Source organism: Notechis scutatus, chromosome 10, assembly GCF_049901735.1.
Source record: "Notechis scutatus isolate UNSWTSFEM ecotype Mainland chromosome 10, rNotScu1.2, whole genome shotgun sequence".
NCBI classification, from domain to species: Eukaryota; Metazoa; Chordata; class Lepidosauria; order Squamata; family Elapidae; genus Notechis; species Notechis scutatus.
In genome coordinates, this window is record NC_142018.1 from 23,156,385 (window position 1) to 23,172,010 (window position 15,626).

At 44.7% G+C, this 15,626-nt stretch overlaps 1 protein-coding gene across 1 annotated transcript in view; it reads left to right on the top strand.

Annotated features, from left to right (window-relative positions):
* The first annotated feature begins 603 nt into the window (after positions 1-603).
* Positions 604-15,626, top strand: part of LOC113423051 (gamma-aminobutyric acid receptor subunit beta-4) — a 45,605-nt gene continuing 30,582 nt past the window's right edge. The window contains exons 1-2 of the mRNA XM_026684275.2: positions 604-2,591; positions 5,629-5,717. Of these exons, the coding sequence (XP_026540060.2) occupies positions 2,494-2,591; positions 5,629-5,717 (187 nt within the window). The 5' untranslated portion in view covers positions 604-2,493. The remainder of the gene's footprint in view (positions 2,592-5,628; positions 5,718-15,626) is intronic.

A 15,626-nucleotide genomic window follows, 5' to 3' on the forward strand; every position in this document is an offset into this window, starting at 1 on the left:
TTTCATCTGAACAAAGAGGCTTTTCCTTGATAATTAAATAAGTTCAGGAACAGGGACTTCCAACATCACTGTGCCAGGCAGATAGGTTTCTTCTCTGTTTCCTGGCCTGTAGAAACATACAGTTGTACATACACATGTATGCCTATTTTGTGTGTGTGTGTGTGTGTGTGTACGTGCGCGTGCACACACACACACACACACACACACACAAAAGGATGACTGTTCAGAGGTAGTCTCCTTTCTGTATCTGGTCCACCATTTCCTGTGGATTCCTCCCCATTTATCTGAAGGGCACTTAGTATGGGAGGGTGCATGGAGAAGCCCAGCTGGTGGGCTTGCTGTAGAATGCCGTGCAGGACGGTAGCCTACATGAGCTTCAGTCCCTCCTCCTACTTATGGGTATAGGTTGAAAGGGAGTGTTGTGGCATCAGTTTGCCAGTCCTTGCCTCAGGGGGAGGAGGTCAGGACTGGTCTGTTTATTTTAGAATGGAAATAGGAAAAAATATTAGAAAACATGTTCAGACAAATTTCATTGTATTCGTGGAATGCAATGACAATAAAGGTATTCTATTCTATTCTAACTGAAATGAAAATGCATCCAATTTATACTTAATAGTGAAGACTGTTGGTTGGAGATGCCAAGTACCACTCAGATTGTCTGGTCCTCCTGGAATTCCTGTAGGGAGCAGGGCAATGCCCAACAAGACCTCAGGAAGGAGATCTGTTGAAGTAAAAATCTACCTCCCATGGAAGAAGGAACCCAGCCGCTGCTCTCCCTGGAAATGGGGACTCTTCTTGGCTCAGCATGCCCTGCCTTGCCCCTGGAGCCAAGCCAGTTGGGCCATCCGCAGGAAGTGAGTATCACAACCCTTCTCCTGTTCTCGTTGAAGGGCATGAGCCCCTTGCCCTCGCAGGTGGCTAGCTGGAGGGAGAGGAGTACTTACAAGGGCTTCTCCTCTTGACTGACCCTGACTCTAACTCAGCTCTTGATGCTATCAGAGTGGCATCTTGCAGGGTTGTTAGCAGGGTGTCCTCCTGGCTGACTAACCACATCTACTATCGTCACTGTGGTGATGGGGAAATACTGCCGAGGGTGTCTAATTGGCTTGTGAGTGGCCAATGGTCCGCATTTCTTGATTTGCTCGCTGAGATACAAGCACATCTTCCAGGAATCTACCAATGCCTGATTAGGATGGGTGGTTGCATGACCGCCTTTCCTCAAAAGTGGGGAGTAGGGATGGTGGGGAAGAAACAGAAACGAACCACACACTATGGCCCTAGGTCTATTTAAGCAGGAAATGCTAGTGCAGCCGCCGCCGCCGCCACTGGATAAGCCGACAGGGTTTAACCCGGGCTAGATCGAGGGAAAATAGGTAGCGGCCATTCGAGTGAGGAATGGTCCCTAAGACACGCAACCAAGTGCGGGCGGCATTCTCAAAGCTGCCAGCGGGACTAAGAAGGACCTCAGCCCGAGAAGAGCCGTGTCGGGCTCAGCGGTTGGAGAGCAAGCGAAGGAAGGAGTTGGGCTCCCTCTCTCTTTGTCCCTGGCTCCTTTTGCCCCTCCCCCCCTCCCCTCCTCGTGACGGAGTTGGTGCGGGTCGGGGAAAATCCGCGGAACCATCTTCTGTTCATCCGCATGCGGGGGCGGCGTTTCCTTCTCTCCCTAGAAACGCCCCCGCCTCCCCTTTTTGCTGGCTTCTTGCCGCCCCTCCCGTTACAGTTCATCCGTGCCAATCACCTTCCTCATCTCCTGCTCTGGGAGCGAGCCAGATGCGCAGGCAGCCCCTTTCTAAAAATAGGGAAGGAGGACCCTGGCAGGGGCGGGAGGGGGCTGCTGTGAGCCCAAACGGCGCGTGGCTCGCGGCTCGTCCCTCGCCGCTGCCCGGCTGCTCGCGTAGACCTCGCCTCCTCTTGGTCCGCCGCCCCGGTCCCGAAGGAGGCGAGCAGGCTGGAGCGAACCTCTGCACGGCCGGATGGCGGCGTAGCGGCAGGGCCGGGGGCAGCAGCGGCGCCCAGTAGGCAGCGCGGTCGCTCGTCTGAAGGCTCTTTTCCGCGGTCCCCCGCCCACTCTCCCTCCCTCCCTCCCGGTCGCCGCCGCCCGCGAGAACGGAGTCTACGTTTCACTGAGGCCGTTCGCGAGCGTTTCTCTCTGCTCGCTCCCGAGGGACCTCCGCCGCCGCCAAAGGAGAGCTCGCTCGCTCGCTCGCGCAACCGAGGATGCTGCTGTTGCCGCAATTGCCGCTGCTGGGGGCCAGAAGTGGAGTGTCGGGCCGGCGCTGAGGGACCCTCCCGTGCGCCCTTCCCCTCCCGGTTTCCCCTTTCCTTCCTCCCCAATGTTTAAATGCTTCATGTGATTAAAAAGCAGCCGCTACAGCACCCCGACATCGAGCACCCAGGATATCGGTCGCGGGCATCGGCCCTTCCTGCGCGCCGAGGAGGACGACGAGCGCGGCTCCCTTCCACCCCTTCCGCCCTCCCCCTTCCTTCCCTTCCATGGTCCTGGAGGTGGAAATGTGGAGATTTCAGGCACGCAGGCTGAGTGGATTCGTCTCTGCTTTGGCAGCTCTTTGTCTGGCCTGCTGCGCCCAAAGGTAAGAAGCGACGTCGGATCGGGGAGGCGAGGTTGGGCTGCAGAGGCCCCCTCCCGCATTGCTTTCTTGCGCCATCCTCGAGTCGCCTATAAGGGGACCCGCTCAGCCTCGCGGGGGGGAGAGCTGCTAACCGGCCGACGGAGCGGGCAAAAAAGGCTGACCTCGAAGGAGGCCTCTGGCGGGGAGGGGCCAGTGGGAAGAAATTGCTGCTGACCATTTTCCGCCGGAGCAAATCGCCGCTGAACCCCGAGGGAGCTGCTGGCGCCGTGGCGAGATGGGGATAGGGATCGGCGGTGAAGCGGCGGTAGCACACCGCTGTCCTACCAGGTTGGCTCTCGTCTGCACGCGATCAGACGCCGGACTCGAATCTCCGGTGTGTCGTTTGCCTCTACCTGCTAACCGGGAGAGCCAGAGAATCGACCTGGAGGCTGCATTTCTCTATCCAGGGTTCAAATTCCTTAAGAGACAGAGATCTCCAGCCGTCGGCCCTGCTGGTTCCCAGTGGGGAATTGGAATCCGACTATAAATTGTGTGTGTGTGTTGATTTAGATGGAGATCAATGCCCAAAGAAATGCCTCCTCCCATTTTGGAAGGGATATGAAGACTCTTCTGCAGAACTGGCCTGGAGCAGAAGCTACTGAAGCTTTGGCTGGTTAAGGGGAGTCCATCCCCTTCCCCCAAGCTTCTTCTGACCACAGACAATGTCTTAAGTTCAAGTTCTTCTGTTCTTCTGTTCTTCTCTCAAAGCTGGCTCTCTGGACAAAATACAAAACATCTAGACAGTCAAAAGCTGAAAATCTGAATTGGAAAATGGAGCTGTCCATGTGCCAAACCATAGGCAGTTGGGGAAGAACTGGTAGTCTAGTAAGTCTCCTATCTGAATAAGATCTCTGTGCAATTCAAAAGCTTGCATCTATCACAGCAGGCTCACTCTGGTGCATCTTCTGAGACATTCCTATGATACTCAGGTTAGGGTGAAGGGGGAAAAATCCTGGTAAAGAACAACCTTTAGCCCATCATCAGCCTCTTTCTGTGTCTTCAGAATGCTCAATGTTGCATGGAAGAGATGAAAGAAGCACCCCGTGTTAAGGGACAGATGATGTCAGAAAGAGCTGGAAGCTGATTCCATGTAGCATAACATCTTAGGAGAGCTTTGCAGGATTGGGCCTTTGGTTCCCATTGGAAGACCAAAGAGGACTTGAGCTGTGAAAACTGATCTGGAGAATTATCAAATCACATCACCCCTTTATTACTATCATGGTCTTCAGAATTAGGCAGTGCTTGTGCCTATTAAGGAAGTATTGTGCCATCAGGACTTGAGTATTCCACCTCCATGATTTCTCCAATCTCATTAAAAAAAACCTGGCCACCACTGCCTATGCCTTCCAGTAACAAATCCCATGAATGTTATGCTTGAAGATAAACATCCCTCTAGTCAAGTTCAAATCTTCTACCACATTCCTGTGTCATGAGATGATTTCTGTGAGGTCTGTTATTTTAGAGAAAACGCTTTCCTTCATTTGATTGACCCACATTAGATACAAGTTTAGATCCTTTACATACTGCACAGTATCAATCTCCTGATCATTGGGATCAGCCTTTTCTGTATTATTTCACTTCTTCAAGATACCTTTTAATATGGGAAGACCAGAAATTGTGCACAGCATTCTGAAAGTGACCATCCCATAAATATCTAGAAAGGATGCATCAGGGCACTGCCCAGCTCTATCAACATGCCTCCTGGCTGGGGAGCACAATTTGCCTCTGCTCAAGGGCCCGGGGCCTTTTTCTGAAGACAAATGCAAACCAATCTCCCCAAGTCTTCCTCTGGGCTGAGTCATTAAGAAGCCCAGGAGACTAGCAGCAGCCATGGTAGAAAAGAAAGGCTTCCTTGGCTTGGCTAAAGACACAGACACACACACACACACACACACACACACGTTCAGAGAGGCCACATGCTGCTTTTCTCTGCTGTTTGTGTCTGAATCACATATGCGGTGGTGGGCAGGAGGGCTGCTCTGAAGGCTACTCCTGCTTCCTACCCACCTTGGCTGGCTGAGAATCCTGTTGCAGTTTCTGTTTGCTTTCAATCTATGACAAAGGAAACGGTGCCTTTGCCTTGGGAAAGGGCGATAAGAATGGTGACTGCAGAGAGAACAAGGTCCATGGGGCTGGATATAGTGCAATGGTTACAGGAGTGAGGAGCAGCTGCTGGGTTGGGTTCTTGGCCTCAGGCCACAGGGTTTTGCTTCCTTTGTGTCTCAACCTGCTTCCTTCTCCCCACCCACCTTGCCCCTTTGGAGGGACAGAAAAGAGTATTGCCGGCCACGGTCTCTAAGAGGGAAATAAGAGATTTAGGAAAGGAGGCAGGCTCATCACGCCAAGACCACCAAGGCCAAGATGGAGTCTTGTCTGTCATTGGCTGCAGAAAAGCAGTTGCTCTTTAGAGCATTTTCAGGGACTCCGGAGTCTCCTGCCTGTCTGGCAGTGGATGGAGCAGGGAGAGTAGGAATGACAACCATATTCAGGAAGCCCCAGGAGAATTAAGGGGGAAGAGCAGCCTCGGTGTCTTCTTTGGGTAAAGGCCATAGCCTTGTGAACTGATTTCAAAAGTTGCACATCTCATAGAAGGTCAAGCCCAGGAAGGGTTCTGGGGCAGAAGCTGTGAGGCTGCTAAGGGCCTGCCAAAAGGAACCAGGATGCCATGAAGATGCAGATCCCCTCCTGGTATTCCCTGAAGACTTCAGGGGGTGGGGGAGAGGAAATGGCACATCAACTTCTGGGCAGAACCTTCTGGGCTCAGGAGAGGAGGCAGGCAGTGGGAGCAACCCGACATGAGAGGCTGGTGTGGGAGCCCACTTGCTGCAGTTGAGGTGGCTGATCTCCCCCCAGTCTTTCTCCAACCAGAGCAGCTGTTTCTCCTTTAGCTTTCCTTGGTCACTACAGTCCAGGATCTTGTGGGATGCTGGGTGTGGGTGTGGGTGTGGGTGTGCGGCACTGATAGTGACCAGATCACATTACCCTTTCTGTCTTCTAGCCCAGCCACTGGGAATATATCCGTGGTTAAAGATATTGTGGACAAATTGCTGAAAGGGTATGATGTCCGTCTCCGGCCTGACTTTGGAGGTATGTAGATCCTTCTGTTCCTTTGGCTTTGACTAGGGTCTTGGTTCAAAGCAGACAGAGGGCCCCCAAGGCAATTTGGGCTCCTTTTGTTGCTCTGTAGCTGTTGTGATGACCTTTGAAATTTCCTTCCCTTTCCTTCATCCTCACCTGTTTCTCAACTGGGCCAGGCAAACCGTGCCTGATCAGAGCCAGACTCCACCAGAATCTGTTCTCAGTATTGAGAAGAGGAATGAAGATTGGCCTTGGCTGGAGGTGTCCTTTCTGCAGGGGTTGCTGCTATAGACTTCCCAAAGCCTCCCGACTGCAAAGTCAGGATGTTGCTCCTTGTCCCAGGATCCTATAATGTCACAGTGGCAGATCAGTTACTCTGGCAAGGCCTCACCCATTTATGCCTTCCCGGGCTGAGGGATGCATACACACAAATATCTTGCTGTGAAATTCTTTGGGGTTCTTCCAATATGGAATGAAAAAAGCATGCCGAGGCAATCAGTTGTTTGCTTAGAAGTATGCAAATTGGTCATCCTAAAGAGGAGAGACCCAGTGGCATCCCAAATAATCTGCACTCAGGAAAACACTTCGGGGGCTGATCCTGCATTTTTGGTTGGCAGTATGTTAGGACTGGAACTTTTGTTACGTTGTTGTGTACTGGACTTTATCATGGTTCATGGTTGCTATTGACTTTTTTCTTTGGAAATGTTGGGTCACTTTTATATTCTTTTTGCGAATATCCTACAATATTAGTACTACTACAAATAGCAGCATTAAGAGTATTGAAAGTGTTTTATGCATATTTTATAGTTTAAACATTGCTTGAGTGACAATGAACTAAGTAGCTGGTAGAATGAGGGCAGCAGACTGTTGCTTGCAAAAAAACTCCATAGATCAAAAGATCCTGATTTACAGAGAATAACATGCTTGGAGTAAAACTAGGCTCTGGATGTGCTTGTGGTATCTTAGCATAAAATGTACCAAAACAGACGGTCACTCTCCTTAACATAATCAGAGAATGTTTTATGTAGTTAAGACTGGTAAGATCATCCATACATTCTCTTCTCTTCTAAAAAGGAACATAGAAAAATCTAGATTTTCAAAACCATAAAGAATAGTAGAAGTCAATATTTATGATTACAACTGGTGATGATCATATAGAAGATGATGACATAGAATGTATTGGAGGAATTACTGTAAAGAGCATGAATTAACAAATGAAAATTTTAAAATAGGATGAAGGGAATAAATGAAGGTGATCTGATTTTATGGAGTGGTATTGATAAATATAGGCAATTTTTCAGAGAGGTGTGAGATGGTGATAATGGGGATTTCATTTTCCATCTCCTGGGAATCTAATTCTACAAAGAATCAGATGCTCAATAAATTCTTGCTCTCCTGCTGATAAATTCATTTGCCAGAAGGTGAAAGAAAGAACAAAGGGTCTATTATCCTAGACCAAATCCTTACTAAAAGGGATGAGTTGGTTGAAGAAGTCATGGTGACTAGTACCTTGAAGGGAAATGATTGTGTTATCTGTGAATTCATGACATCCAGGGGAGAAGGAACTAAGAAGAATCAGATCTGCATGCTGGGCTTCAGAAGAACATATTTGTTGAACTCGGAGGAAAGGTAGGTTAGATCCTATGGCTTGAAATCTCGAAGGAGAAACATGTCTAGGGGCCATGGGAAATGAACATAGTTGCAAACAATTCCAATAAAAAGAAAAATGGAAGAAATCTGATGGCTGAGAAGGTATCTGCATCATGTCTGTTTTTAAAAAATTCTTGGCTAGGCAACTTCAAGATATAGCACGGTAATCTATAAGACTCTTGAGGAACAGGAAGAACTGCAACCAAGACAATGGTCAGATAAAATTGAGTCCAAGACAGAAATGTAATTTGAGAAAAACGTTCAGACTTGACCCTCCCTAGTTGTCTTGAAGATAAAGGGAGGGGGATTACATTCAGTCTTGTAGGATAAAAGCAGCATTTGTTTTCCTTATTTTAGACTAGTCTGGTTTACCTTGAAAGGCTGGGAGGTAGGACAATAACCCTTAACTTACAATACAGTGAGTATAAGAAAAGAAGAAGACATTGCTTGGAACCCAAATAAGAAAATTATGCTACAAAGTGCTCAAATTTGGGTGGGTGGAGTTTTGTTATTAGGAAGGATGAAAAAATATTTGATGGAATGGTAACATGAAAGAGGCCTTGGATAAGGAAAATGTATATAAGAAAACAATCAGTGGTGGGATTCAAAAATTTTCACTACTAGTTCTGTGGGCATGGCTGATGGGCGTGGCATGGCTTGGTGACATGGCAGGGGAAAGATACTGCAAAATCCCGCCCCACCCCACCAACCTGCTTTCCAGGTCTGTTCTCCTGTGCAGGGCAACCAAAGAAGACCCAACCGATCAGTTGGGACTCAATGGGAGGCAGAGAATAGATGGGGGTGAGGCCAGTCAGAGGTGGTATTGGCCGGTTCTCCAAACTACTCAAAATTTCTGCTACCTTTTCTCCAGAACTGGCCAGAACCTGCTGAATACCACCTCTGGAAACAGAATTTTATGGGTTCGGAATTGAAATGGATGCTTGCTATAAGTGATAGTATTTCTAGTGCTATAAATTAGAAGGAAGTCACATATCCTTGTCAAATATTGAAAAATGATAAGATGGTATAGGTGGTGTTGAAAACAAATGTGGCTTCCATATGGAATAGCTTGTGAATTGTTTAGCTTGTATGAGATGGCACCTGTGCCTTATGACTAGAGGAAGGCTGTGATTGCTTCCCTGTATAAAGGAGAAAGTATCAAGAAGGAATGAAATTTATTTGTGCCTAGGAAGATGGAAAAAGTACAAGAGAAACTATGAACAATGGTTGGGAAATGCCATGCAGGTTCATGGCAAGTAAGGGATATGATGACCCTCATTTTGCCCGTGAACAGGTCATTGAAAAAAATACAAATGCAAGCAACAAGTGTTATTGCATGTTTGGTTATTTAGAGAAAGTATATGATAAAAATAGGGCTGAACTGTTTTGGGTTCAATGGATTGAGAACTAGGGAAAAAAACCCAGGAACTTTGATGTTATATATGCTGACAGCAGCAATACTTTATGCACAAAAATGGAAGGATGCTTTGATTTCCACAATGGATGAATGGCTGCAAAAGTTGATGGAGTTAGCAGAGATGGCTGAACTGACTGCTCTGATTAAAGGAAGCAATACTTAGAAACTTTGTGCCTGAGGTGGAAAAAATGAAAATTGATTTTGGGTTTTCTGATGAGATAGGTTTGATTTTGGGTTTTGTTGGTTAGATAGGTTGCTACTACTACAATGACTAATGTATATTATGAAGTAAAAGCAAAAAGTTGAGATTGTATGTTATTACCTTATTCTAGTGTGCCAAAAAGAGTCGGAAGTCAATGCCTTTCTCTTCCTTTTTCCTTCTACCCTACACTTCCACTCCTCTAATTTCTGATTATTTATTTTTCTTTGTATTTCTATATTTTATATTTTGATAAAATAATAAGAAATGAAAAGCAAAAGCAAAAATAAGGGTGAATTATAGAACATTTTGCATGAATATGAAGTTAAAGTTAGGTTACTGAATGTGCTATAAACAATCCATGGTGGAAATAAGTGAGAATAAATATAAGGGCTGAAAAGTAATGCCTCCATCATTATAATTTACCACCAGATGCTAGTGACAGCTTCTTGGAAACTTGTGTGTGTGTGTGTGTTAGCATTTGTTCTTTCACTTCAGTTGGTGGGAAATTGCTGTGGGGAAAGATTGTGTTGCTGTTATTTGTGAAATGAAAGCCTGGAGTGAGTACTCATCAGTGTACCTGACATTTTTGGCTGTTGAAGGAGTCTCTTCAATTAAGATTCACAGCTGAATGCTGCTTGCTTATAGTGATGACGATGTGGATGTGGGCACTGTGTGTTGCTTGGCTAAAAGAATAAAAATTAAGAATTAAAGATAGTGGAGGAGCCAATTTTATGGTCAGAAATGAAGTGCTGTAGATGACCTACTGCAGCAACCTCTGAGTTCCACGTGAGAAAGTCAGGTGAATCAATTAGGAACAACCAACAGGTTATCAAAGGGAAATTGCTGTCAACATAATGTTTCACAGGAACGTGTAGGTCACATTATGGATCTTCTTCAATATCAGAAGGTTTGTTCCAGATTGGTTCCTTGAATGCTTTGGCAGGGATGAGAGCTTCAAGACTAAATTTGTCAGCAATTATTGTTGATACAGTAAGAATGAATGTTATGAACTGCTTCATAGCCTTGAGACAGCCAACAAAAGATAAGCTCATCATTATTACCGAGAAATGAAGCATCCAAAACACTTATGGAAAAAAGCATTCAAACCCCAGCTTTGATTACACTTTTTGAGGGCATACAGATGTGGTTATTTGCTTGGATTTCTTTGAATCTGGAGCTGTTATCAACTCAGAATGGTACAGTGCAACACTCAAAATGTTGCAGCAATGGTTAAGCAGAGTTTAATTTTATTGCTATATGTCCTCACATCTTATGAGCCATCCAAGAGGCAATTGTGAAGTTGGATCTATCTTTCCCATCTGACATAAAGGCCAGACGTTCCCATGAAAAGAAGGAATAGCTTCAAGGGCATCTATTTGGCTCAGAGGAAGAGATGGAAAGGACTCCCAGGGCCCGGTGGAGTGCTTTAGTGATGCCTTTAAGAAACTTGTCCATCCCCTGCACAGTGAATGGCTGTAATTGTGTGGACAAGTAAATAGAAGCAACAAAAGAGTTCATTTTAAGAATTATTTTCTGTTTCATTTATTATTATATACTTATTTAAATCAAAGTTATGGAGACGGAGGCATTACCTCTCCTTCAACCCTCGTAGAAAGCTTTGGGAATGATTCAATACTAGACTAAGTAAAGGGCATCAAGGACATTTGTTGTCCTGTAGATTGCTTAGCATGTTTGTGGATCAGTGTATAAAAAGTGCTTGTGGTCATTAGAAGTTCGTTGGAAATGTGGATTTATGAGCATTTTTCTATGCAGAAAATCTTGCTGGCTGACAACCCAAATAATTTGTAGGGAATATTACATATTGAGTGATGCAACAAGAAGTATTAATTGGAAATTTTTGCATAAAAGACCAGATAGTTATGTTTGATAGAGGAAAAAATAAGTGAATTATTACAAGTTATATATCAGCTGAGAGCTGAATCCAGTTGTGAATTGTTGCACCTTGGCATATTATTTATTACAGCTGAAAACACAGAGGGGGACTTTTAAGGTGTGCCAATGCTAGTAGGACTGCAGACTCTTGAGGGTATTTGGAAGGAGCATGGTAGAACAAGAGAAAAGGTCAAGAGAGAATCAGTTATGAATGAGCTGTGTCTTGAAGACAAAAATGAGCGACTAATGAAAAGAAGTACTGGAAGTTTAATCATATGGGGAGAATGAATGGGAATGGAGTGGCCAAACAAATACATGAAAAAAGGTGAATGGGAGGAAAGAAAGGGAAAAGGCCTTGAAAAGGTTAAAGAATATAAATCAGTGTTTGTAGCAGAAGATGGATGCATAAAGCAAGCAAGGATGTAAAGAAACACATTGTGAATGGTACTTGAACAAAATAGCTTGCTTTAATAAAGTTTGCTTTATTTATTTGATTTATTGCCACCACCATCCCAAATAAATACATAAATAACATCCATGGTAACAAATTTAAAATTCATAAGACCAAAATAGACCATTGTGTGATGTATATGCATGTGCATATTACAATTTTATATAGGAAGTCCTATTACAGAAGTTGGAGAGAGAGAGAGAGAGATTCCACAATATGGTGTAAATCAGGGACCCCTTCTGCTCAAGTGTTAGCCTTCCATGGTTAACTAGTATTATATTTCAAAAGCCAGCTGGAAATAAAACCTGCTAATTTGCTTCCCTCTGCACGTTTCCACTAGCCATATACCCTCTTGATACAGCTTCACCCTCTTGGCTTTCCATCTCTTCCAATCACCCCGCTCCACCATCTGTTCCTCACCCTCTCCTGCATGTTTCAGTGCTGTGTACGGCACAGCTCAGGGGTCCTCCTTGCTCATTTTCATCCAGGTCCTCCTCTAATATTCTGCATTCTATCATGGGTTTCTTCTCTTCTTACATCCAAGCTATACCAAGCAATCCTTGCCACCATCTTTTCTCATCCTGTTCATTTCTCCCCTCAGCAACCTTTTATGTTCTTTCTACTCTGCTATCACCTCACATGGAGCCATATGGAACGTTTGGGGGCAGGAGTGGGTGACAGCAATTGTTAGACCTGTGGATGGTAGGGATACTCTTCGAGCTGTCTGCTACAAACTTCATTTATCTGCCCAGACTTTCTGCTGCTGCTAAGGTGCATTTGAAACCACTGATCAGTGACTGTAGGAATGTGATGTTTTTCAAGTAGATCTTTAATTAAAATAACAGACGCTCTCTCAGCTATTAAGTCAGTGGATGACACAGGGCAGTTGCAAAATCAGCCACTTTTGCTGGCCAAGCAAATTTCCAGCCAGGTGTGATAATATGCAAGGGGAGAATGAAGACAGCTGTTCATTTGTGATTATCTTGAAGAAAACATCCTGTTCTCTATAGATGGATCCCTATTTTCAGGTGTGAAATATGAAGAAAGTATATAGGGTCCCCACCATGACCAGAAGACTTATGCAGACTATCAATTCCTTTGCTGAGCATCCAGGATCAAAGCCAGAGGCAGTTTACATATAAAAACTGATCTTTCTGTTTCTGTCTGACTAATTTTAGACAAAACAAATCCATGGAGTGTTTTCGGAACAGAGTGCCACAACTTTTCCTAATCTAAGCCATGCATTTGGCTTCTCAGTTGTATGCAGGGAGTCTCTCTGCCAAAAGGAAATAAGCCCAGATTGAAAACTCCATATGTCTGCATGGGCTTCCACCCATGTCTCAGCACTCACGGGATTTCCAGTCTGGCCACTCACAGAGGGTCAGATTAGGTAATCATATCTCTTCAGCCCTTATTCTTAACACTGGTACATCACAGGGTTGCGTGTTGAGTCCCTTATTCTATACTCTTTATGTGCATGACTGCATTCCCACTCACGCTAGTAATACTATTACTAAATTTGCAGATGATACAACAGTGGTGGGACTCATCTCCTGGGGGGATGAGTCTGCCTATCGAGATGAGGTGGACCGGTTGCTTTCATGGTGTGGAGACAATAACTTGGTCCTCAATACCAATAAGACCAAGGAGCTTATAGTGGACTATAGAAGGAACAGATCAGACATCCAGCCCTTGTTATCAGTGGAGGCCGAGTGGAGCAAGTGGCCAGTTTTAAGTTTCTGGGTGTTACCATAAAAGAGGACCTGACCTGGGGTGCTCACATTGCAGCCCTGGTCAAAAGGGCCCAGCAGAGATTATACTACCTGAGACTTCTCAGAAAACAACAACTGAATGAAAAACTACTGGTGACCTTCTACTGCTGCACCATAGAGAATATCTTAACTTACTGCACCTTTGTATGGTTTGCCAATTGCACAGTGGCAGATAGGACAGTGCTCCAGAGGGTTGTCATTGCCCAGAAGATCATTGGTTGCCCCCTCCCCTCTTTGGAAGAGCTTTATAGCTCCCTCTGCCTTAAGAAAGTTCAAAACATTCTCAAAGATCCATCTCATCCTGGGCACCTTTTTTTAAAAACTATTACCATCTGGCAGATGGTACAGAATAATAAAAACAAGGACAAATAGGCTGAAAAACAGCTTCTATCCCAGGGCAGTAACTCTATTGAATTCTACTGTATGGTGCAGTGTTGGTGTGGTGTTGGGGTTTTCAATTCAATGTGTGGAGTGTGAAGGATGTGTGTTTGTGTTTATTTTCATGGTCATGATGTGCACTGAAGATGGTGTTTGATTTCATTGTATGACAATAAAGTAAAGTAAGTAAACTCTGCAAACATTTCTATGTTCCTTGCTTCTAGCCCATCCTATGAGGTAGGCAAGATAAAGCAACAGGGCTGTTAAGTGTTTTGAAATGTGCTATATTGCAGTTATCTTCTTGTAACATTCTTGAAAGCCTGCTAAAACTTCAGTTTATACCCAATACAAAAGGTGGAATTGTTTTGAGTTTCTTTCAAGACTTACATGGATTTGTGATAGTCTGGACATAATCCTGACCCTTTTCTGAATCAAATTTTCATTCCATCACACATATTAACCAGAGTTCTCTGTTCAAATTATAAAGTTATTAAAATTTGTGAAATCATAAAACCATGTACAAAAAGCAATGAATAACACTGTGAATATATATACTGTATGCAGGCCATCCAAGAGCAGAACAGGACTTTCAAAGAAAACTGATTTCCCACCTGAAAACCATCACGGATCCATTGTTAGATCCCATGCAGTTTGCATACTGAGCAAATAGATTGACAGATGCTGCTGCTAATATGGCTCTGTACTACATCCTACAACATCTTGAATCTCCAAATACCTACGCAAGGGTCCTCTTTGTAGACTTCAGTTCAGCATTCAATACCATTATTCCAGACATTCTTCTAACTAAACTAAACCAGCTAGCGGTACCTGAACACACTTGTAAGCTTCCTAACAGACAGGAAGCAACAGGTGAAGCTAGACAGAATCACATCTGATACCTTTAGCACAGGGCCCCTCCAAGGCTGTGTGCTTTCTCCACTTCTCTTCTCCCTATATACCAATGACTGCATCTCAAACGATCCATCTGTTAAAATATTGAAGTTTGCAGATGACACAACAGTGATTGGTCTCATTTGAGACAACGACAAATCCGCATACAGATGGAAGGTTGTATAACTTGGCTCATGGTGTAACCGGAACGATCTGAAACTGTACACACTCAAAACCGTAGAAATGGTAGTAGACTTTAGGAGAAACCCTCCCATACTAACACCTCTTACAATAATACTAGACAACACAGTATCAACAGTAAAGACCTTCAAATTTCTAGGTTCTATCATATCACAAGACCTAAAATGGACACCTAACATCAAAAATGTCATCAAAAAAGCAGAACAAAGAATGTTCTTTCTGTGCCAACTCAGAAAGCTCAAACTGCCCAAGGAGCTGCTGATACAATTCTACAGAGGAATTATTGAGTCTGTCATCTGCACCTCTATAACTGTCTGATTTGGTTCTGCAACTCAACAGCACAGACACAGACTTCAGGGGATAATTAGGACTGCAGAAAAAACAATTACCAACCTGCCTTCAATTGAGGACCTGTATTCTGCACAAGTCAAAAAGATGAATGTATCTTTTTTTTTATGTACATGAGAGCATTTCCACCAAGACAAATTCCTTGTGTGTCCAATCACACTTGGCCAATAAAGAATTCTATTCTATTCTATTTGAAAGTAAAATTAATGCATTAGAAAGAGGCATATCTTTCCAGGCACTGACAAGATACAAACAGCAAATGGGCTTCCCTGCCCCCCATTCCTAAGAAGGGATTCTCTCCTCACCTGCAGGAGAGTCTCCAACAGGAATGAAAGAACCCGAGCAGATACCTAAAGAAAAAACTTCTGGTCCCAAGCTGTTCAGGGCTTGAAGAACTAGCTTCGGATGGGAATTAGGCCAAGGAAGGAATGGGCACCCAGAGCCGTTAGAAGAACCCTAAAGTGATACAGTTCCAATGGACAGCAGCCTCCAGCTCTATTTCAAACTAGCTGAAGGTGAAGTGTCCTCAGAGGGAGTCACACCCTGCAGCTTTCCAGCTGAGAGTTTATCTGGTGCTGGGCCATCTCTGCCAAGAAAGAGTGGCAGCTCTAGGGAGAAGATGATAAAAGTTTTCCTCAACATCAAGACCACCTGAGACAAGCATGGCAAGAGGAGCACAATTCTTCCTGGAAAAGGCTGAACACTATCCAGATGA